General features: G+C 37.3%; 1 protein-coding gene across 1 annotated transcript; it reads right to left on the reverse strand.

The window, feature by feature from the left end:
* Positions 1–1103: 1103 nt before the first annotated feature.
* On the reverse strand, positions 1104–23871 carry LOC137028240 (zinc finger protein 585A-like). The gene is made up of 9 exons (XM_067397009.1): positions 23679–23871; positions 23246–23315; positions 22451–22893; positions 21113–21965; positions 19770–19789; positions 16731–17435; positions 13548–13706; positions 12017–12977; positions 1104–2078 (listed from the first exon to the last, which is right to left on the reverse strand). Exons 3-8 carry the CDS (start codon positions 22497–22499, stop codon positions 12106–12108), a joined length of 2658 nt encoding a protein of 885 aa, XP_067253110.1. The 5' UTR covers positions 22500–22893; positions 23246–23315; positions 23679–23871; the 3' UTR covers positions 1104–2078; positions 12017–12105.
* Positions 23872–25342: the final 1471 nt, after the last annotated feature.

Here is a 25342-nt window from a genome sequence, read left to right on the forward strand (position 1 = left end):
TGTTTGATTATTTTCTCATCCTATTTTTTGAGGAGGCACTGGCTCCCTTGCCTCCTTGGAGGAAATGCCCCTGATATATATATTTACTGGTTTATCCTTTCCTATATTATTAAAAAGACTAGGTTCGACATCATATTTATTACATTAAAAAATTACATGCTCTACTGTTTCTAAAACATTACATTCATCACACATACCATTTCATGCTTCCCCATTATTGCAAGTGTTGAGTTTGATCCTACGTGTCCTAATCTTAGTCTAGAGATTACTTCTTCCATAAAATTGTTCTTTTCCTACTAATTTTGCATTATAATACCGTCTCCCTCTGCTGCTATTTTCCCACCTATGCTGATATAAATCTACTAAATTATTACTAATCACTGATTTGAACTCACTCCCAAGGGGTACTTTTTTATCTACCAAGTTTTACATTAATGCTTTTTTCGCTAACTTGTAAGCCGTTTCCTTCCCTGCTATCCCAATATGTGCCGGTATCCAGCAAAAATACACTGCTATACCCTATGCTTTCAATCTGTACAGTATCATATAGATTTCTATCAGTAAATCTTCTGTCAGTTCTTGTAGACATTAAGCTTTTAAAGGGTTAGTTCACCCAAAATTAGTATTATATCATTTATTACTCACCCTCATGTCGTAAACAGTCCAGTTTTAATATTAAATTACTAAGAATATAAGAAGCTAGCCAATATGATATATGAGCCCGATCACATGAGAATGCGTATCAATAGTACGAGTTTGTAATCTCGTAGAATATATATGCCAAAAGGAGTTTTGGCGTGCTTATGGTACGCAGTTTTTCGCGTGCATATGATATGCACTTTATGGTGTATTATACGTATGAAACCCTACAGCTACAGCAATTCCTAGATTTTATACAGCAGCATGAATAATAAATTCAGACTGCATGTTAGTGAATGATAAAGAGGAATCAACAGACAATGGAAATTTAGTACTTAGGTGATGCAAAAAAAAAAAAAAAGTAAAAGTGGAAACGAATGAGACAGATCTCTCTCTTTATTTGACAATAGCAAAGCATCTCAAGAGAAAAAAGTGAAGGAGGACAGTTCTACATGACAGTATATCTTCTGTGTTACATAAATACATAATAAGAGGAAGAATAACTAAATCAATAACAGATTTGTCTAATTTGAAATAAACAAAAAAATATATAGATTCAATTTAGAGAATGCAGTTAGCTAAGGTAATAATTTAGGAAATGTAATTTATAAACACTGTTAGCAGTTTAACTGAAGGTAGAAGCAATGAGCTCCTGGAAAATATGAATTATATATTAACAATAATAAGGATATATACATAAAAATTAACGAGAAATTTTCTTTTGCTATTGTTAAATACATGTTTAGTGATATCTCCCAAAGATTTCTACATTTATATGCAATTATTTCTCTGAATTGTCGATAAGGCAACTATTAAATACACTAAGTTTCATCATGCTATCATATGTGGAAGTATTTAAACCATGTGTTACAACTAACCCTGCGTTCCTTCAAGGAAAGTTTGTTCACTCGGCAGTTGTATTTGCAATGCCTTCAGGCAGCTATTTCTGGCATTCAAGACCAAGTCCTATCTATTTGAATGGGGGAATCCTGAAACCTCCAAAACTGCTTGGCGAACTCCCAATTAAATTACATATTTCAAATCAGCAACAAAATCTGCCATGAACCGTTCAATAAATGGCGTTCAATAAATGTTCATGTGTTTTCCAAGGCTTCCTTTTTGTGCAAAACACTTCCCACACTGATCACGTGTGCCATTTCTCTCCAGTGTGGATGTCCATGTGCATCGTAAGGTGTGATTTTTGTCTGAAACTCATTCCACACTGATCACATGTGAACGGTCTCTCTCCAGTGTGGATCCTCATGTGAAACTCAAGACTCTGTTTGTGTGCAACAGTCTTTCCACGCTGACGGCAGGTGAAACATTTCTTGTCTCCTCCTCTTTTCGGCAAAGAAATGCTTTCAGTCTGTGAGCAAGTTTTTCTGTAGTTTTTACATGACGATGTTTCTCCTCTTTACTCTCAATGTCCTCCATCAGGCCTGAAATTACAGTTAAAAATTGACATTATTAGTAAAAAGTTAAAAAGTGAACATGAAAGTAGACAAAGGCTACACAAAATTATGATCATTTGATGCCACTTTATAAATGGGTTGTGGAGTGGCATGACTTGGACTCAAGTTCCACATTTGATGACTTGCGACTTGACTTGGACTTGAGCCCTGAAACGTTATGGTCTACCTTCTAAAACAAAAGATCAGAGTTGTGTTCACTCTAGGCTGGTCCCTGAAGAGTATGATCACATTCATATGATTTGCTCTGCTTTTGTGTTTTGGCACTGAGCCAGAGATGGACGAGTTCGGCAAACTCTTATCATGTAGGCTGTGTTGGGTTTGGCATTGCAGTGTATCAAATAATAATTACTGTGGTTGTGGGTATCAGATGGCACCTCCCTCCATTCCTAGGGGTACCAGGAGGGAGTTTACCATCTGAACAATCTACGGGTATATGAGATTCTGGCAAGCGTAGAGCCTCTGATTATCAATACAAGAATGACACAGTTTGCGAATAAAATGTATTTAATAACAAAAGGATATACAAGAGTAAAATATCACACTCACTAAATACTACTAAGGAAAATGACTAAAGTACAAAAGGGAAAATGACTAAACTACTAAGAAGATTGAATCAATAATCACACAGAAGTACAGAAGTATGACACAAATGGATGTTAACTGAATGAATACCAAGTAGCTGAGCAACAGATTGGATAAAGTAATGAATGTGTAATTAGCAGTCTATGGGGAGTCAATTGTGGTCTTTCTGGATGCTGGTATTAAATGGTAAATAAGCATTTACTATGAATACAGATAATGTGTCTGATGTATTTATCTGTTAAACGCTGACCATAGATAAACGATCTCAACACAAAGAGCAATCTCATATAGCAACAACCTAAAGCCAAGGCCTTTGGGAAAAGGTTTAGTTAGCTTATATTTACGTTTCACTTGTTTGGTTGATCAGTCCGGTGACAGAAGACGCCTTATAAAGACATTTTTAAAGCTTTGGGACTCCGGCGAACCACAGTGAGAGCCATTATCCACAAATGGTGAAAACATGGAATAGTGGTGAATCTTCCCAGGAGTGGCTGGCCTGCCAAAATTACCCCAAGAGCGCAGCGATGACTCATCCAAGAGGTCACAAAAGACCCCACAACAACATACAAACAACTGCAGGCCTCACTTGCCTCAGTTAAGGTCAGTGTTCATGACTCCACCATAAGAAAGAGACTGGGCTAAAATGGCCTGCATGGGAGAGTTCCAAGACAAAAACCGCTGCTGAGCTAAAGGCTCATCTCAGTTTTGCCAGAAAACATCTTGATGATCCCCAAGACTTTGGCGAAAATACTCCGTGGACTGACGAGACAAAAGTTTAACTTTTTGGAAGGTGTGTGTCCCGTTACATTGGCCGTAAAAGTAACACAGCATTTCAGAAAAAGAACATCATACCGACCGTAAAATATGGTGGTGGTAGTGTGATGGTCTGGGGCTGTTTTGATGCTTCAGGACCTGGAAGACTTGCTGTGATAAATGGAACCATGAATTCTGCTGTCTACCAAAACATCCTGTCCAGCCATCTGTTCGTGATCTCAAGCTGAAGCGAACTTGGGTTCTGCAGCAGGACAATGGTCCAAAACACACCAGCAAGTCCACCTCTGAATGGCTGAAGAAAATCAAAAAAGAAAACTTTGGAGTGGCCTAGTCAAAGTCCTGACCTCAATCCTATTGAGATGCTGTGGCTTGACCTTAAAAGGTGGTTCATGCTCAAACCCACCAATGTGGCTGAATTACAACAATTCTGCAAAGATGAGTGGGCCAAAATTCCTCCACAGTGCTGTAACAGACTCATTGCAAGCTATTGCAAACGCTTGATTGCAGTTTTTGCTGCTAAGGGGGCTCTAAAGGCACTTTTTCACACAGGGCCATGTGGGTTTGGATTTTGTTTTCCCTTCATAATAAAAACCTTAATTTAAAAACTTCATGTTGTGTTTACTTGTGTTAACTTTGATTAATATTAAAATTTGTTTGTCTCCTTTAAAGGGATTTCAATGAACTTTTTGAAATGCGTAGAAGACTGTGGACCACTCCCAGCAAGAGGAACAAATAGATTTACACGTATGCTTGGGCTTAACACGTGGATGCAAAAAACCTGCAACTTAAAGGGACTGAACTTCATTGACAATTTCAATCTGTTCTGGAGTCAGAGACAACCGTTAACTCATGATGGCCTGCACCCAAACAAACTGGGCTCAAGAGTGCTAAAGGACAATATCTACTTCTCCCTCCATCATCCTTCAGCAGTGTGTGCCAATCTGAATGGCACAAACACACCTGGACAGAGTACAACTGACCACAGGACTTAATTTCAGCACCTGTATGGACATGCGGCCCACAAGGACAATGATAACACCACGCAGCCACAACAACCACTGCTCACAGACACAATCCTGACTGAGCCCTGCCCAAAGAGCTCACGAGAGACAGTGACGTGTTAGAACTGCTTCAAGATTCAGCACCCAAGGACGACTTTCGGGAAAACAGCCAGGGAAGCCAGGACAGCATATTACAGCCTCCGGTAACACCAGAGCAGCAGCTCCTCTCACCGGACACGTTATCCCTCTCTCCAGCATCCCCTCTTTTGTGCTTCTCAGAGAAAATGGAGGAACTGGTGTATGCTGGAACTAAACTCTCCCACTCTTTTGCTGCGAGCCCCCGGATATCAACAAAAAAACGTCAAGCCCCGAAACCACCAAAGCCTGTGGGCTCAGCTCGCCCTCCTCCTCCTCCTGCGAGAGCTCTTCGGCCCCTGCCACAACACTAGCGCCCTCACCCTCCTCCATCTGTTCTAGGTGAACCAAAAACAACCGATAACAGCTCTCAGTGATGTGTGTTGGGTCCCCGCTATGATAACAGTGACTTTATCAAATGTTTACAGAACAAACGGGAACCCAGTGTGCCTGTTGCTTTCTCTATTTCTGTTTTATTACGTTATAGAAAGCCTAAGGCATTCTCAAATCGTTTGGCAAACCCATTTAATCTGCTGCCTATTACACGTCAAACTAAGATTACTGTAGAGACAGAAAGTAAGACACTTAAGTTAGCACTTTTAAACATCCACTCACTTAAAAATAAATTACTTCCAGTCAATGACTTAATAACCACAAACAACCTAGATTTTATGCTTCTAAATGAAACATGGCTTGAAGACAGTTGCAGTTCAACAACCCTGAATGAAACAGCCCCTCCTAACTTTACTTTTATGAGTGTCTGCAGAGCTGTTAGGAGAGGTGGAGGTGTTGTTGCTCTATTTAAAGATGTCTATCAATGCAAGCAAGTGTCATTTGGTGATTACTTGTCTTTCGAATACCTGGGTATTGTGTTAAAAGGTGCTCCTCGCATTCTACTTATAGTTATTTACAGGCCTCCAAAATACTCTCTTTGTGGAGGACTTTACAGAACTGTTATCAGCAATTTCCTCTGAGTTTGACTGTTTTGCTATTACTGGGGACTTTAACATCCACATAAAAAATGCAGAATCCAATATGGCAAAAGAAATCCTAACAGTTTTGAATACTTTTGATCTGACTCAACATGTACATGGACCTAGACACAATCATGGACACACTCTAGATTTAATTATCAGTAAGGGTCTAAACCATAGACTGTAAAAAAATGTGGACGTAATGTCCGTGACGTCACCCATAGAGTTCTGAACAGCAGTTTTGACGCGTAAATGAGGCCGCGGCCATCTTAGCTGCACGTGACCGCACGTCACTCACGGATAACTGAAAATGGGCAAAGAGGCGGGACGAAGTTGGAGCCCATGCGACTTGTTGCTGAAACCACGCCCGCCCTAGTTATCTATCTTAAGATGCTATCTAAAATATTAATAAAGATAGTAATATCAATCTAAGGTGATTTTTTTTTTACGATAACGTTATAGATGCTCCAACACCAGTAGCCTAATTAATTTGTGTGGGATGCAAATAACACAAATCAAATGGGATTTCATACCTTTATAATGAAAAAGAGATCGCGGGATGAATCCAATCCGTGGCACTTGGGTATATATATATATATATATATATATATATATATATACACAGCTATGGAAAAAATTAAGAGACCACTCCAAGTTAAGAAATCAATGTTAAGTGGTCTCTTAATTTTTTCCATAGCTGTATAAAAATAAAAAGATGCCAAATTCAGTGGCTGAAATGAGCTGCTGAGGTAACATGACGGCTCACAGACAGCAGCGGCATACCTGTCACTCAAGTGACCACGCCCTTAATTATGCAGAACTTTAAGGCTTAATATAATTTAAACAGATGAGCTATAAAAAAAATTCACAACCCTCAGAGTTGTCATGAAGGGCAAAATTCGCAGTATAGACCAAAACCACAATATGAACCAGACTGTAAACATGTTTTTTTCTGCTGTAAACTTGGCTAATTTAACATGATGGTCAATGAGATTCTGCTCACTTCTGCAGCCTGTCCCTAGCGGCCAGTCGATGAATCGCAGTTTAAGTTACTTCCGTATTGGCTTCACGAGAAACGGGGGGAGGTTGCCGCTTGGTCTAAACATTTCATCCATTGTCATTAAGGATGTAGCGCTATCTGATCATTTCTGTATTTTCTTTGATATATTGATCTCTCCAACTGTTGAAGCTAGATCTATCTCAGTCAAAAACCGATGCTTAAATGACAATACTAGTGCACTGTTTATGAAGGCTATATCTTTAACACCAAACATATCTGCAGACTCTGTTGATTTTCTCCTTGATTCTTTTAACTCAAAAGTACAGAACGTTACTGATTACATTGCTCCTGTGAAAGTCAGGAAGAAAAGTGGCAGACAAAAAGCACCATGGAGAAACTCAACAGCAGTGCAAAATATGAAAAGACAATGCAGAAAAGCTGAGCGCATGTGGCGAAAGACAAAACTCGAAATCCATTATACATCTATAAAGACATTCTTCATGCTTTCAATGTGGAACTAGGCAAAGCTAGATATTATAAACAGAAACTTAAACAACACCCGCACTCTTTTTGCTACTGTAACAAACTAACAAACCCCCCCAAGTCAGATCCCCAGTGAAATGCTCTCAGACAGCAAATGCTGTGAGTTAGCTTCCTTCTTCGCTGAGAAAATTAATAATATCAGAAAGGTGATCAGCACATCCTTGAGCTGCACTGGGGTAAAACAGACCAGATCACAACCTCAGAAAGCAGCTATTATGTCTGATTTCGAAGCAATTGATGGTAAAATTTTGGAAGAAACAGTACAGCACCTTAAAACATCAACCATCAACCAACTTTTCCAAAATCCCTGAAAACTGCAGTTGTTAAACGCCTCCTGAAAAAAAGCAATCTGGATAACACCATATTGAGTAACTACAGACCAATCTCAAATCTTCCTTTCATAGGCAAGATCATTGAAAAAGTTGAAAAAACGCATCACAGCACAGAGACAGCACTCATAAAGATAATAAATGATATTCGCCTAAACACAGATACAGGTAAATTATCAGTGCTGGTTCTACTCGACCTCAGTGCTGCGTTTGACACTGTCGATCACAACATCTTTCTTGACAGGCTGGAAAACTGGGTTGGGCTTTCTGGGATGGTCCTTAAATGGTTCAGTCATACTTAGAAGGGAGAGGTTATTATGTGAGTATTGGTGACCATGAGTCTGAGTGGACATCCATGACATGCGGAGTCCCTCAAGGTTCAATACTTGCACCCCTCCTGTTCAACCTATATATGCTGCCACTGAGCCAAATAATGAGAAAGAACCAAATTGCATATCACAGCTATGCAGATGACACCCAGATTTACCTAGCCCTATCACCTAACGACTACAGCCCCATTGACTCCCTGTGTCAATGCATTGATGAAATTAAAAATCAGATGTGCCTAAACTTCCTTTAGTTAAACAAAGACAAAACTGAAGTCATTGCGTTTGGAAACAAAGATGAAGTTCTCAAAGTGAACATGTACCTTCACTCTAGGGATCAAACAAATAAAAATCAAGTCAGGAATCTTGGTGTGATTTTAGAGTCAGACCTGAGTTTCAGTAGCCATGTAAAGACAATAACTAAATCAGCATATTATCATCTAAAAAATATTGCAAGAATTAGATGCTTTATCTCCAGTCAAGACTTAGAGAAACTTGTTCATGCTTTCATCACCAGCAGGGTGGATTATTGTAATGGGCTCCTTACTGGTCTTCCCAAAAAGACCATAAGACAGCTGCAGCTCGTACAGAACGCTGCTGCCAGGATTCTGAGCAGAACCAGAAAACATGAACACATCACACACATTTAGAATTGATTTTAAAGTACCTTTACTTGTTTATAAATCACTCAAAGGCAGTTTGAGGTGTCTTGGCAAAAGGGGAGATTGAAACTTTGTTTATCAGTTTGAAGTGCCTTAAAAGGTAGCAGTCCTGTCATGTGAGGAAGATCCATTCAGATCTGCTCTGATGGATAGATCCGTTTAGATCCACTCTGAAGGACAACAACAACAACAAAAAAACTCAGAGACTTCCTAGCTCATCCATCCAGATAGCAAAATTCAGTTTTTGCTGTTATTTCTACTCCTTATGTTCTATTTTTATTATTCTTCTTTATGTAAAGCATTTTGAATTACCATTGTGTATGAAAAGTGCTATACAAATAAAATAAACTTGCCTTGCCTTGTGTTCCAGAGATGAACGAAGGTCTTTTTGGTTTGAGACGACACGAGGGTGAGTAACTAATGACAGAAATTTCATTTTTGGGTGAACTAACCCTTTAAAAATAAATCAGCCTCTTCTTCAGCTTCCAACAACAACAGTTTGAACCTGTAAAAACCTTCTACTTTCCTTCACGAAAGTGTAAACAAACTACAAATGATACATGCATTATAAGAACATAAAATAAAACTCATAATAATGCATAATGATATAATTTATATTATGAAGCAAATTCATATACAAGAATAACAGGGTTTCTACAGGTTTCATCAAATCTAATTTAATGCTTTTTAAGGCCAATTTTTCATTTTTTTAATGCCATATAAATATATATATATGCCGCTAAATGTCGCTAGATGACGACATACGGCAATTAGAATATTCATCATGTCATTGTTGCATTCGCATTCAGCCAAGTGTCAGCCCTTTACATTTGTTTGCTTCTCTGCTGCTACCCTTTTTGCTCACATAATATATTTGATCACAGCCAAACTCCCAATAAAATTGTTTCATCTATATATTTTTTCTTGTACGTGCAAAACAGTAGCTTGTCCGGAAAAAAACGTTTTTGTTTGTTTGTTTGTTTGTTTTGTGGTAGAAATAAATTTGTTCTGAAGCAATATCCTTTCAGAATATTGCAGCTTTGACATATGTAAATGCATATTTTTGATTGATTACAACTGGATTAAATAATGTTATGGGATTGTTTTAATTATTTTTTGAAAATACAAATATGAAATGTTGGAAGGGAAATTATATTTTAAAAATGAAACTAAGTCACCAGTAGGTGGCGTCAAGTAACCGTCTTAATGAGTGGGTCATTGATTTGTTCATTCCAGTGGCTGATTCATTCGAGAATGAGGCAGTTGTTTATGAATGGGTCATTTAATCTTTAATTCAACCGATTCAATCGAGACGTTGTCTGACAAAATCACCATACACATAAGACATTTGCTGTGATTTTGGCTATATGTACACGTAAAATGATCACTCAAGTTAGAAGCAATAGTGTCCATTTTATTTGTTCTCTGACAGAGTGCACAGCCTCAACGCTGAACCAGAGAGGCTGAACGGCCGTCTTTTCCTGCGCCTGCGGCAGGAAAGCAAGATCTCTCGCTCGCGTGGTAGTACCGGGGGTCTCGGAAGCTGGATCAGGTTAACAAGTTGCTATATGCGTCTTAATGAGTGGGTCATTGCATTTTTCTTAGAAAAAAGTCGCAAAAGGGGTCTGAAAAGGCACTAAGATGGCAACACTGATGCAGCCTTCTATCTACAGCTCCCAGCCTGCCGCTGTCCAAACCGGCGTTACAGCAGTTTTGCACCAGCCGGAGGCAGTTACCAAACTGGTTACGTGTGCGTATCACACCAATGTACATATTTTGCAACAGCAAATCAAAGTTATTAATTATTTAGGCTTTATTCAAAATAAACTGGCAGTTTTTCTTCAAAACTATGTAAAAAATTTAATGCCTGTAGAAATGAAATGTAATGCTTTTCAATGCCATTCAAGGCCTTAATCTTCGCAAAATCCATTTAATGATTTTAATACTTTTCAATACCCTGAATAAAACATTTAGGCAGTTCAGATTGTCAATCCAAATTAAAATTTTGTGCATTTCTGATTGAAATTTGATCAGATTAAGCAAGTGTGAAAGGAAAAGTAAAAAAAACATGAAATGCGATTTTTACAAATCCATTTCAAGCTACATTCATGTGGTTTGAATCCATATTCGAAATGCATTTCTGGCCATCTCTTTCAGTCGGACTGCTCTGATCTGATTTTGCATGGTTTATGTGACTTTTTCACGCCACATAGAGATGTTGTTATTGGAAACATCGCTGCAGGAATAAGGTTGTTTTTGCAAATTGACGGACAAGCAGAAAATTATAAAATAACAAAGATATGTTTTGAATCTGGCGGAGACAGCAGGGAACAAAGGCTACGTTCACACTGCAGGGCTTTTTTTGAAGGCGATTTTTTGAAAAAATTCGATTTTTTTGCAAGGCCGTTCACATTTTCAATTAAATGCGACCTTTTGTGATCTCCTGTGTGAACGTGAAATGACCCAGAAGTGACCCGCATGCGCAGAAGAGTACGCAACGGTCAACGACGTCACTCGTTGTTTGCGGAAGTAGACGGCCACCTCGTTTGTTCCAGGCTTTAACCTCCTTGTATTTGGCTCGGAGGCTTTTTATTTTTCGCTGGCATTGGAGCCAGGATCGTCTGTAACCACGCTCGGCCATTTTGCTGGAAATGTTTTCATAAACCGCCCGGTTCCGATAAGAGCCCTCGAGTTTGGCCTGAATAGAGCTGTCACCCCAAATATTAATTAAATCTGTGACCTCGCTTCCCTTCCATTGACTGGTCTCAGCAGCATCGTCCGCCATGGTTGTTGTTTATCTTCTCGTTCCCGCCTACTTCAACGCACAATTATGACATTTGTAGCGTATCAATGACGTACGGGTCGGATACATGTGGTCTGGCCGTTCAGACGGAGGTCGCATTTCAAAAGATCGGATACGTATCGGATTCAGGACCACATACCCAAGTGGCCTGGGTCACATTTGAAAAGATCGGATCTGTGTCATTCAGACTGTCATTAAAAGATCAGATACAGGTCGCATAGGGGCAAAAAAATCAGAATTGGGTCGTTTCAGCCTGCAATGTGAACGTAGCCAAAGACACTCATACCAGCCTCCTACGATTCTGCCGCTGCCTCAGAAGACGCAGTCATGTTGTAAATAAGACAACATCTATATTGAAAACCCCTCCATGATGCGGTTATTGATTTTTTTAGCGTTTACCTACCAATACAGATATTCCAGAAAAAGAAAAATTGGCATGGGACAAAAATTGGATCTGAACAATTGCGATACACAGTGTGGACAGTCAATCATTTTAGATCAGATTCCAATTGGATGGAGACATGCAAATACAAAACACAAACTACACAAAAAGGCAAAGCTTTGAATTTGCCTCAAACCCAGAGTATTTTCCTGATTGTGATAGAAATAATTAGTATATATATATATATATATACACACACACATATACCTCTTGTCGTTAATTGTGTTGAGTAACTGAATGCGTTCCTCTCGTGTTAATTAGATTAATTATCTGAACGTGCTCCTCTGAACTTTGTTAATAAATCATTTAGTACCTTGTTGTCTTGTAAACGTACCCTCATATTGAAGAGAATGTTTTGCATGGTGGTGTCACATTTGGTGAGGATGCGGCATCAGAACTGAAATTGCTGCATCTGAAGATTAACTACTTGCTGTGATTGTTTTTTGTATGCCTGCGTAGAGAAGATGAATCAGTGAAACTCTTCCCACATGCAGTGCAGTGATATGGTTTCTCTCCAGTGTGGATCCTCTCATGAACTTTCAGAAAATATGACCTAGTGAATCTCTTGTCGCAGTGTGAACACATGTAAGGTTTCTCTCCAGTGTGGATCCTCTCGTGTGCTTTCAGGGTTCCTGACTGACTGAATCTCTTGTCGCAGTGTGAACACTTGTAAGGTTTCTCTCCAGTGTGGATCCTCTGATGCTGTTTCAAATCTGCAGCTGAAATAAAAGTCTTCCCACACTCAAAGCACATATGATTCTTCACACCAGTATGTCTTTCCTGATGTTCTTTTAATTTTTGCAGCACTGAGAAACTCTTTCCACACAGAGAACATGAATGCGGTTTCTCCTGTGAATGAACTGTCAGGTGGCTCTTCAGGCCTGAAGCCCAGGAAAATGTTTTGCCACATTGATCACATTCATGCAGTTTCTCTCCAGTGTGGATGATCATGTGAATCTTAAGGGTTCCTTTTTGTCTGAAACTCTTCCCACACTGATCACATGTGAACGGTTTCTCTCCAGTGTGGATCATCATGTGATCCTTGAGACTCGGTTTGTGTCTAAAACTCATTCCACACTGATCACATGTGAACGTATTCTCTCCAGTGTGGATTCTCAAGTGCATCTTGAGACTCTGTTTGCGTGTGAAACTCTTTCCACACTGACGGCAGGTGACACATTTCTTGTCTCTTGTTTTCAGTAAAGAAACACTTTCAGTCTGTGAGCAAATTCTTTCTCCAGCTTCAACATGATGTTTCTCCTCCTCTTCGCTCTCCTCATTCTCCTCAATAAGGCCTGAAATTACAGAAGAAACTCCACAATTATCTAACATGATGTTAACATTTAAGTCAGATGGATATTTGATTTATTTTACTAAAAATTTAAGTTCATTAACAGGTCAACATTTTTCACTCAACACTGTTACAATTTCCTTTCCTTTCATTCCACTTCCTCATATTTAAAAATATAACACTTCATAAATAGGGACAGCCAGGAAGTGACATCATTTGAACTCATTTTAGAGTATGATGGGAAAATAATCTCAATCCATTGTAGTGTATACTGCATTAATCAACCCTGTTACTTAAGTTATAGCAGAAATTACTTTATATTATGAAATACAATTTTACAAGAAACTATAAAAAAAGTTTTACTTAATTTGTGCTTAATCTGTTATTCTGAATTTTGGTATGTTTAATGTTTATTGCTAAAAATCAAGCAAAATCAGTGTCAGGGTTTTAAAGTGTGATTACATGTCACAAATTCTGCTTAATGTTTTCCTGCTATAAACACTAAATGATGAACTTCTTTATTTTCTTAATGTTCTTCAGCCTTAGGAATGAAGGATCAGGAATAAAGACTCACCTCTTTGTTCTTCAGTGCGTTTCATTCTGCAGTGTTCTGGATCTCTCATCTTCTCACTGTCAATTTCAGCTCTTCCTGATGGTTTGATGCTCGTCTTCACTTGTAGACTGATGGGAATATTCCAGCATTTATTGGTGAATTGCAGTGGGAGGAGCAGATCTGAAAAAAAAAGCAAAAAGAATTCACGGAGTTTGTTTTTATTTTACACATTTGCCCTAGAATTGAAAATTGAATTTACCTCGGAATAGTTAAATAATTAGAGTTAAGTACATGGAAATGACATACAGTGAGTCTCAAACACCATTGTTTCCTTCTTCTTATGTAAATCTCATTTTAGGGCTGCACGATTTATCGCAATTTTATCGCACGTGATTTGGCAAAGGCTGCGATTATTTCATGCGTAGCTTGTCAGAGTTGTATGACTCTGTGATCAGTAGTAAATGCTTTTCCATCTGAAAGCCAGAGGGCGCTCTCAGGCAGAAACTTTAAATATGCCTTGCTGCCGAAGTAGAACACGCGTCATTCCAGGAAATCCTATACAATCGCTGTAGCTGAATAAACAGAAGATTGAAAAGTTTTGATTGATTAAACATGATTAATAAACATATTCTTTGTAAGAAGCAACTTCATCTGACAGAAGGATGCTCAACTGTCGTTATGAAGTGAGTTTGGAGTAAAAAATATTATTAAATGTTTACTTTTGTTGGACAAGATGATAATAAATGCTTCTCACATCTGGAAAGATGTTTGATGTGTGTTGCTTTTTCAAATGTACATTATAAGAGATTCAAACTTTCAGATGTTTTCAGATGGATTAGCATTTGGAGCCATAATTCATTGACAAGCCATGCATAAAAAAATAACTGCAGCTTTGCAATTACATAATCGCACTAAGACAAATCGTTTAAGCGCATTCACTCGGCACATCGCTAGTGAAAAACGCTTTGGTATGAACACAAAAAACGCTGCGATATTCGTCCCGATGTGTACAGGCCTTTAAACTTATAGTAAATCTTGTTAAAAAGGTTCTAGGGCACCTTTAAGTATTTATATCTAGTAAAATACCTTTGCAGTAAAATTAATTGCACAGTGTTTTATACTAATTCACACATTTTATATGTCTTTTTATTTCTAAGAATTTCATCCATATATTTTAATTCTACATTTTATCTTACCTCTCATCAAGAGTTAGAGTACAACAATTAAAAAATACCAAACATAACAATGCAAGAATTAAAATCAGATCTGAAGACATCAGCATAATGAATGAGGTGAAAACAGGATCTATTGACATGAAATCAGGCTTTTCAGCTGCTCTGATAATAGTGATGATTCAAAGACTATCAATACTCATTAAACAAGTCGTTCACGATAAGCAGCATATCACTTTACTCTAACGTTACGTGTTTGCTGCTAGAAACAGGTTGTTTGAGTCAGAATATATGCTGAAAGCTTAAACATGCTGAAATATCATTTCTAAAATGAAACATGAAAATAACAGTACTATAAAGACAGACATGATGACACTCGTCTTTATGAATCGTTGTGATTTGTTCATTAATCAAAATAAAGCTGGATTTCTTTATAACAATAAAGTTCGTTAAAGCTAACCGGTTTTGTATGTGAAGAGAAACGGTTATTTTTTTAAGTGTATTAGTTAGCAGACACACAAATAGCGCCGAGCTCAATAAAAACCTTTCAGAAATTACCCCGTAAATGATATGTAAACCATGTATAGAGTATTTTACAATTAGGCGAAATAGCGTGAATTGTTTACCTCAGAAGACTCGACGCTGACTGGAGGGAGCGCGCTGGTGATGACGTAATCATCGCGAGGCGAAATCGATGGTAGAATATCAAAAACGCGCCAAATACTGTTAACAACGGCAAAACATCTATAAAACGTATGCAAAATAAGCGTTTTTCATGGCTATTATGTAACTAAATTATGAATGTTGAATCAGCAAATAACAGTTTAGTACTTGGGTGAATCAAAAACAAAATGCATGTAAAAGTGGAAACAAATTACACAGAACTCTCTCTTTATTGACCAACAAGATAGCAAAGCATCTCAAGAGAATAAAAGGGAAGAAGGCCAGTTCCAAAGCTACATGACAGTACATCTGTATGCATGTGTTTTCTAACATGCACAAACACAATCAGTAGAAAAATAACTAGATTAAACTACAATGAAGATCAAATTAAAGGTTTACCCAAAAATGAAATTGCTTCATAACATTACGGTTGAAACACTGTAGTCAATTTGTCTACTTTAATTATGTTTTACTACCTTTCTGGACCTCAAAAGGTGCAATTATGTTGTTCCATATGTGTGCTTTAAAAGCCCTCACATTTTATCAAAAATATCTTAATTTGTGTTTCGTAGATTAACAAAGGTCTTACGGGTTTGTGTACATGAGGGTGAGTAACTAATGACAGAAATTTCATTTTGTTTATATTTATATATTTCATTTTCATTTTAATAAATCAGCCTCTTCAGCTTTCTGAACAAGAACAGTTTGAAACTGTAAAAAACTGATAAAAATGTAACTCATAATAAAGCATAATGATAATTTATCATGAAGCAAATTGGTATACAAGAATAAAACATCTAGGCTAAGTTCAGTTTTAAGTTTACTGCCTACAAATTTTATTTTTGTGCATTTCTGATTGAAATTTGATCAGATTAAGAAAGTGTGAAAGGCAAAACAATTACATGAAATGCATTTCTGGCAATATGTTTCAGTCCGACTGCTCTGATCTGATTTTGCATGGTTTATTTGGCTTTTCACGGAGTGTAAAATTTAAATTTTTTGTTATAGGAAACAAGGTTGTGTTGTTGCAAAGTACCGGACGAGCAGAAAATGACAAAATAACAGACATTTTGTGAATTGGAGTGTGGAGTGTGGAGATGACAGCACTTTAATCTGTTTGAAACATTTTTATACATTTTGTGTATAGCTTTATTGTATTGAAATGTTCAGTTCTTTCTGTTATGCGAAAAAAAAAGTTATTAAACCGGTTATAGTACTACAACATTTTTTTGAAATTTATTTCAACATGAAAATTTGATAACGTAATATGCCTAGTACATTGTTGTCTTGAAAACGTATCCCAGTGTTGAAGAAATTTTATTTAAATCACGTTTAGTGAGGATGCGGCATCTGAAGATGATCTACTTGCTGTGGTTGTTTTTTGTATGTCTGCGTAGAGCAGATGATTGAGTGAAACTCTTCCCACATGCAGTGCAGTGATACGGTTTCTCTCCAGTGTGGATCCTCTCGTGTTTTGTCAGGGATCCTGAATCATGGAATCTCTTGTCGCAGTGTGAACACTTGTAAGGTTTCTCTCCAGTGTGGATCCTCTCGTGTGTTTTCAGATGTCCTGACTGTCTGAATCTCTTGTCGCAGTGTGAACACTTGTAAGGCTTCTCTCCAGTGTGAATCCTCTGATGCAGTTTCAAATCTATAGCTCTAATAAAAGTTTTCTCACACTCAAAGCACATATGATTTCGTACACCAATATGTCTTTCCTGATGTTCTTTTAAACTTTTCTGACATGAAAATCTCTGTTCACACAAAGAACATGAATGCGGTTTCTCCTGTGAATGAACGTTCAGGTGGCTCTTCAGGCCTGAAGCCCTCCAAAATGTTTTGCCACATTGATCACATTCATGCAGTTTTTCTCCAGTGTGGATGACCATGTGTGTCTTAAGGGTTCCTTGTTGTCTAAAACTCTTTCCACACTGATCACATGTGAACGGTTTCTCTCCAGTGTGGATCCTCATGTGAATCTCAAGAATATTTTTGCCTGTGAAACTCTTTCCACACTGACGGCAGGTGAAACATTTCTTGCCTCTTCTTTTCTCCTCATTGTCCTCCATCGGGTCTGAAATGAAAGAAAAAAACTCCACAATTATCTAAGATGATCCCATTTCCTCATTTTTAAAAATATCACACTTCATAAACAGGTACACCCAGGAAGTGACATCATTGTAGTGTTGACTGAATTCATCAACCCTGTTACCAAAGTTACAACAGAAATAGCTTCATATTATGAAATACAAGTTTATCAGAAACTATAAAATAGGATTTGCTGAATTTGTGCTAAAATTGTTTGATCAGGGTTTTAAGGTGTGTTTACAGGTCACAAATTCTGCTTAGTTTTTTCCTGCTACAAACACTAAATCCAATGAACTGCTTTATATCCTTATTGTTCTTCAGCCTCATGAATGAAGGATCAGGAATAAACACCAACCTCTTTGTTCTTCAGTGTGGTTCATTCTGCAGTGTTCTGGATCTCTCATCTTCTCACTGTCCTTCAATAAACTCTGTCTTTGCAGATTTCAGCTCTTCCTGATGGTTTGATGCTCGTCTTCACTTGTAGACTGATGGGAATATTCCAGCATTTATTGGCGAATTGCAGTGGGAGGAGCTTCACTGAAGGAGGAGGAGCAGATCTGACAAAATCAAGAAGAAATCACTGAGTTTGTTTTTATACTAATTCACACATTTTAAGTATTTATATATAGTAAAATACCTTTTAAATAAATGAATGCAAGAGTGTTTTATACTAATTCACAAATTCTAGAACTCTTTTTATTTCTAAGAATTTCATCCACATATTAAAAATGAAACAGAAAATTACATTTGCTAAAAACAATTAACACACCATTTAAGTTTAACTTGTTTTTGTTCATTGTGTTTTATATAAAATAGAAGGTTACTATGAATCAAATGAAATAAATGAAATAATCACTGTTATGATTTATGATACTTACCTATATCTTCTCTAAATCACAATAGCTGATTGTGTCGTTTCCTTAAGTCTGTTGACACCAATAAAATGCGCTTAATGTGGCAATTTACAGATCTGAAGACATCAGCATAATGAATGAGGTGAAAACAGGATCCATTGAAATGAAATAAAGAGGCTTTTCAGCTGCTCTGATAATAGTGATGATCCATAGACTATCAATACTCATTAAACAAGACACTGAGTGTTCACTTGGTTTTGTTGTGGCCATGACATATAAACTCGTGAGAACGTGATAATATGTTATGGCCACGAGATCATTTTGTCAAGGCAACAACATCCTTATGTCATGGCCATGACTTCATTATGTTGAGGGAACTCGTGGAACTTCAAAGCTTTATAAATCATTGGTTTCGAATCAGTAACTCGGAGCGCTTATCAAACTGCCAAAGTCACGTGAACTATTAACTAGTCCACTATATGGAGAAAAATCTTGGAATGTTTTTTATCAAAAACCTTAATTTCTTTTCGACTGAAGAAAGAAAGACATGAACATCTTGGATGACATGGGGGTGAGTAAATTATCAGGGAATTTTAATTTGAAAGTGAACTAATCCTTTAAGGTCGATGTGTTGTCCATACTGGAAGCAACTCGAGGCAACCGATTTGCCACCACAGTTGTGGTCCCGTCCAGGAGCCCGAAGCTGCATATCCGTTGCATACGGCACCCCAGCTGGTGGTAAAGGCATCTGATGTGACAACAGCATGTCTGGACACTTAGGGGCATACTGGCCGGTAGAAAAGCAAGGTACAACCACGGGCTGAATGTATGACGACAACTCGGTGTGATAACCACACGGAGCGTGCTGTGGTGCTATGCCCATCTCAGGACTCGGCTGTGTAGCCAGTGCTGATGCGGTCTCGTATGCAACAATCAGGGCGGCGTGGCTGTGGCAGCGGGTGGGATCTCTGCCCGCAAGACAGGGACGTCGATGTGCCGGGTGGGTACGATCCGGCAAGTAAATCGCACTGGCCAGTTCCCATTGGCTCGTTCTGCACTACCTGGAGGTGATTGGGCTCCCAGGAGAGACCCCATTACGCCAGTATCGACGTAATGTCAAACGTGACTTACTGAATGGGAACTGGGGGGCGGGGCCTCCACCTCTTTTTTTTATTGCTTATGAATGCTGGTGCGGCAGTGTGCATTTTACTTTAACTTTCAAATTAGCGGCAAATCCTCGACAAAACAGACATTTTGGCATAATTTGTGTGTTATGGTTCATTCAAGCGCGAAAGAGAACTTGATACTGGCGAGCGTTTGTGTGTGTCACATAAGCATGACATTCACAGACAGAGCATGTAAAAGTGCAAACGAATGAGACAGATCTCTCTTTATTGACTAACAATATAGCAAAGCATCTCTAAAAGTAAAGACCAGTTGCAAAGCAACATGACAGTATATCTTACATCTGCTTTTTCCAAATATGCTATAAAAACAACAATGAAAACAAGTTAAAAATAATATTCTCCCTGAATACGAACAGTTTGACCCTTTAAAAGCCTTCTACTTTTCTCCCTAAAAGTATAAACTACAAATGATACATATGCATCATTAGTAGGCATGTGATGGTATCAAATTTTCATGTTGCGATAACTGCTGAAGCTTTTATCACGGTATTCGGTATTATCATGATATTGAAATAAGTTGCAAAAAATTGTGTTGTCATAGTATAACAGGTTTAAGAACTCTTTTTCTTATAACAAAAATAACTCTGAACATTTAAATACAATAAAACAGTACAATAATAAATAAATTAAAATGTTTCAAACAGCTTAAAGCGCAAAAGAATGATAAAGAACAACAGTTAACAATATATAAGATCTCTTTATTTAGCGTTAGGTAATACGTTAACTAAGATTAAGAATGAGCAATAGCTACATTTGTTACAGAAGGTATTATCTTTTTGTTAATAATAGTTAAAAAATTATCATTCACTATCAATCGTTGTTAGTTTTAGGTCTATTAAATAATAATTACAACTTTGATTTTAGCAATGTTAACAAACATTAACTAAGATTAATAAATGCTATTTCAAATGCTAATAAATGCTATAATAAAAGTATTTTTCATTGTCAGTTTGGTAATAATGAATTGACAAGTTAAGAAATTAAGCCTTAGGTCATGGAGTGTTACTGAACAATAACAAATAATCAGAACATTTTCAATAATCAGAACATTTTCAATTTTTCAGATTAAAATATAAAAAATGTTTAATTTGAAAATAAATAGCCTAATAAGTCTTTAAGTATGAAGTATTTGGTGCTGTGATCAACAACATTTGGAAGACAACAATATTCATTGGCTGTTTGAAGCATTTTAAATACTGTAATGCTGCAGCTGCTTTGTTTACTGGGTTTCCGGGGTAACCGCTGCATTTCTGCTGCTCCATCAGTGCCCTCTGCTGTCAGAGAGTGAACGTGCACTTTCATTCAGTGCGTCTCCTTCTTGTTCCGCCATGTGCTTCTCATGCATATTGGGTTTGTTTACATAGTGTTATGCATTTTATATGGTTGATGGGTAAAGTAAAATGTAATATAAAAATTCTAATAATTCGTAATAAATAATTATTCACTGTATTTTGAGGTGCCCACGGTAGCAATCGTGCATACTCATTATTGTGATATATCGTATTACTGAATATCGGCAAATTATAAGATAATTGAACAAGATTTATATCATGAAGCAAAATGATACAGAAGATTAAAACATTTAGGCTACTTTCAGACTATCAGTCTAAATTCGATCAAACTACTTACTGTGATTTTTTTTTGAATGTCTACGTAAAGAACATGAACGAATTAAACTCCCGCATGCAGTGGAGTGATGCGGTTTCTCTCCAGTGTGGATCCTCTTGTGCGTTTTCAGGTTTCCCAACTGACTGAATCTCTTGTCGCAGTGTGAACACTTGTAAGGTTTCTCTCCAGTGTGGATCCTCTGATGCAGTTTCAAATGATCAGCTGTAAAAAAGGTCTTCTCACACTCAAAGCACATATGATGTCTTATACCAATATGTCTTTTCTGATGTTCTTTGAAATTCTGTAGATGTGAAAAACTCTTTCCACACAAAGAACATGAATATGGTTTCTCCTCTGAATGACCTTTCAGATGTCTATTCAGGGCTGCAGCCCACAAAAATGTTTCACCACATTGATCACATTCATGCAGTTTCTCTCCAGTGTGGATGTTCATGTGTTTCTTAAGGGTTCCTTTTAGTGTGAAACTCTTCCCACACTGATCACATGTGAACGGTTTCTCTCCAGTGTGGATGTTCATGTGAATCTTAAGGTGTTGTTTTTGTCTGAAACTCTGTCCGCACTGATCACATGTGAACGGTTTCTCTCCAGTGTGAATGTTCATGTGAATCTTAAGGTGTGGTTTTTGTCTGAAACTTTTTCCACACTGATCACATTTAAACGGTTTCTCTCCAGTGTGGATCCTCATGTGATCTTTGAGATTCCTTTTGTATGTGAGACTCTTTCCACACTGACGGCAGGTGAAACATTTCTTGTCTCTTCTTTTCAGTAAAGAAACACTTTCAGTCTGTGAGCGAGTATTTTCTCCATCTTTGACATGATGTTTCTCCTCTTTCTCCTCCATCAGGTCTGAAATTACAGAGGGTAAAAACTACAATTAAACTACAAAACTACAATTACAACAATTCCTTTCATTCCATTTCCTTGTTTTTAAAAATATATCACTTCATAAATAGGGACACCCAGGAAATTACATCATTTGAACTCTTTTTAGAGTATGATGGGAAACTAATATCAATCCATGCATTCGTCAACCCTGTTACCAAAGTTACCACAGAAATAACTTCATATTATGAAATACAAGTTTATCAGAAGCTATAAAACAGGTCTTGCTTAATTTGCACTAAATCTTTCTGAAAATTGTTTAATTTTGGTATGTTTAATATTTATTTCTAAAAAATAATCAAAATCAGTATTAGGGTTGTAAAGTGTATTTACGCATGTCACAAATTCTGCTTAGTTTTTTCCTGCTACAAACACTAAATCCAATTAACTGCTTTATATCCTTATTGTTCTTCAGCCTCATTAATGAAGAGTCAGGAATAAACACCAACCTCTTTGTTCTTCAGTGTGTTTCATTCTGCAGTGTTCTGGATCTCTCATCTTCTCACTGTCCTTCAATAAACTCTGTCTTTGCAGATTTCAGCTCTTCCTGATGGTTTGATGCTCGTCTTCACTTGTAGACTGATGGGAATATTCAAATGTGAGGTCTCTGTAGAACAAAAGTGGGCGTTTCTGTATTTGTGGGTATTTTCAAACTGGTGGGTGTTTATATATCATGCAATGGAAATGATCCCCTTCACCCGACACCACCCTTAAACCCTACCCACACTGTGATGTGGGCAAGTAACGCTCTCAAAAACGCCCCTCTGTTTATGGCCTCGCCCACTTATCTGGTAACTCCTATTACTGTCCGCAGAGACCTTTACTTGGAATATTCCAGCATTTATTGGTGAATTGCAGTGGGAGGAGCTTCACTGAAGGAGGAGGAGCAGATCTGACAAAATCAAGAAGAAATCACTGAGTTTGTTTTATACTAATTCACACATTTTAAGTATTTATGTTCACCTATCCATCTGGTAAGGTAACTTTTAAGTAAATTAGTATCAGCATATCTTATACTAATTTACAAATTATACCTCTTTTTATTTATAAGAATTTCATCCAAATATTTTAATTTTGAATTAAAAAATGAAAGTACATGGTAATATTTTACAAATTTGCAAGGTTCAAAAACTATCAATTGAGTTTAACATTTGTTCGGTAACATAAACTTCGGTTTTAGTTTAGTGTTTTATATGAAACAGTTTATCACAGATTAATCAAATAAATGCTTTTATGATACTGACCTATATCTTGTAGATGTCACAATAGCTGATCGTGTCCATTGCGCAAGTCTGTTGACACTAATAAAATAATCTGAAGACATCATCATAATGAATGAGGTGAAAACAGGATATATTGCCATGAAAAAAAGAGGCTTTTCAGCTGCTCCGATAATAGTGATGATGATCCATAGACTATCAATACTCATTAAACAAGACATTCAGGATCAGCAGCAGATCATCTAACTTTATTAATTAATTAAACATTTTCTGCTAGAAACAGATTGTTTGAATCAGAATAGGCCTATAAACAAAGTCTATAAAGGTGATCTATATAACTATTATTATAAAGATAGACACTAATGACACATTTCAACCATTATTTGTCCACATGAATCCAAATATAGCTCGATTTCCTAATAACTATAAAGTAATTAGTTAATCATTAACATCTTACCTTTTTATGTGACGTGAAACAGACAAATAACCTTCTCCTTTAAAAATAACTTAGGCAAGTCTAAAAATTAGTTAGCAGAAACACAAATAACGGCGAACTCTATGAAAACCATTCAGAAGTGACATCGTAAAAATGCTGATTAAACCGTGTAAGCCTAGCGCGAGCTGTTTACCTCAGAAGAGCTGACTGAAGGGGAAGCGCGCGAACGATGACGTCATCACGGCGAAATCAACGTTAGATTAACAAAACGCGCCTGTATTCGTCCAGTTTTTCCCTCAAACAGATTGTAATTTGTTTTTTTGAAAGAATACACCAGTTTATTCCTCATATTAATAGCGAATTTAAAAAAGATTAGCAAATAGAGGAAATAGATTTAGCTATTTTAATAAATTAAAAAAAAAAAAATCACCCGGTCCTGATGGGCTGACTTCTGACTTTTATACATTTTTTTGGAATGATTTAAAAGAATTATTTAAGGCTTTTACATTCAGGGACGTGCAGAGTTCCTTGGGCAGATGCTCAAATGTAAAAAAAGGGAACAATGAAAAGAAAAAAATATAGCCTATATATGTAGGCTATAGGTTATTTGTTATCTGTAACTTTTGTTATAATTATAGAGCCTATACATGTTATTTTGCAGTTTAATACTTTGCTAAGACATTTTATTTCAGTATTTAGACTCATTTCGGTATAGGATCATAGTTTGGGAAAAGCCAATATGGCATGTTTACTAAGTATGTGTAGCGAAATCTTGTCTGAAAGGTTTGTAACTTTTATGCCTCGTTTCCACTGAGCAGTACGGTACGGTTCGGTTCGGTACGGTACACATTTATTTCCATTTCCATTGTCAAAAGTTGTGAATGGTACCCTAATTCCGAACCGTACCGTACCACTTTTTTGGGACCCTTTCGTTGGGGTACCAAGCACAACAGTACCGTACCAAAAGGGTGGAGCTACACTCTGCAGAACGTTGATTGGTTGACAGAGAATCGTCACTTGCGCGTGCTACAAGGGGAATGACAACACAAGAGGCGCCACACACAAACGTGGTTCAGACAACGCGTGCATTAATTATCTTCACTTCATGTAGGCTATATAAAACAACCCTGCCTCTTTTCGTTTTTATTTAAAAAATTATGAAACCTATTAATGTGTGGTTCAGGCAATATGTGCATATGTACTCTGATTATCTTCACTGTATGTAGCCTATAATAAAATGAAATAAGACAAAACAACCATCTCTTTATGTTAAACGTCAGTTTTAATGATCAATAATAACCATTATAAATAAAATATGAGAAGCTATAGGCTACAATAAGAAATAAAGACAAGCAAACAATTCAGTCAAACGTACAGCGCACTACAACGGTAAAGTTAAATAAATATATAGTTATAAAACTTCATTTTCCCCTCGGCCAAAACGATTTGCCCGGGAACAATTTATAAATTCATGAGACCAAAGATTGCCCGTTATACACAAGATGAATGATATCTTGTTTTTAACCATTACAGAGACATCAGAGCCAGCGGCGAATGTCAGAAGGACTAGCCGAGGTACAGCTGCTCTCGGCTGGGTACATGAGCAGCGAGCGCCCGGTGATCACCTGGATCTCACAACTCCGACAACGTCAGATCAAATTTTCAAATAGGCGCTATCTTTATAA

This window comes from Chanodichthys erythropterus, chromosome 10 (assembly GCF_024489055.1).
Source record: "Chanodichthys erythropterus isolate Z2021 chromosome 10, ASM2448905v1, whole genome shotgun sequence".
NCBI classification, from domain to species: domain Eukaryota; kingdom Metazoa; phylum Chordata; class Actinopteri; order Cypriniformes; family Xenocyprididae; genus Chanodichthys; species Chanodichthys erythropterus.

Bases quoted from the DNA above. Each gene is read 5' to 3' on its own strand.
- LOC137028240 (XM_067397009.1), bottom strand. From the start codon at position 22,499: ATGAGAGATCCAGAACACTGCAGAATGAAACACACTGAAGAACAAAGA. The intron at 19,790-21,112 runs GTTTGATCGAAT...TTGTTTTTATAG, and splicing joins AAAAAAAATCACAGTAAGTA to CATATTTGGAAAAAGCAGAT. The intron at 17,436-19,769 runs GTAAGATATACT...CTTTCATTTCAG, and splicing joins CATATTTGGAAAAAGCAGAT to ACCCGATGGAGGACAATGAG.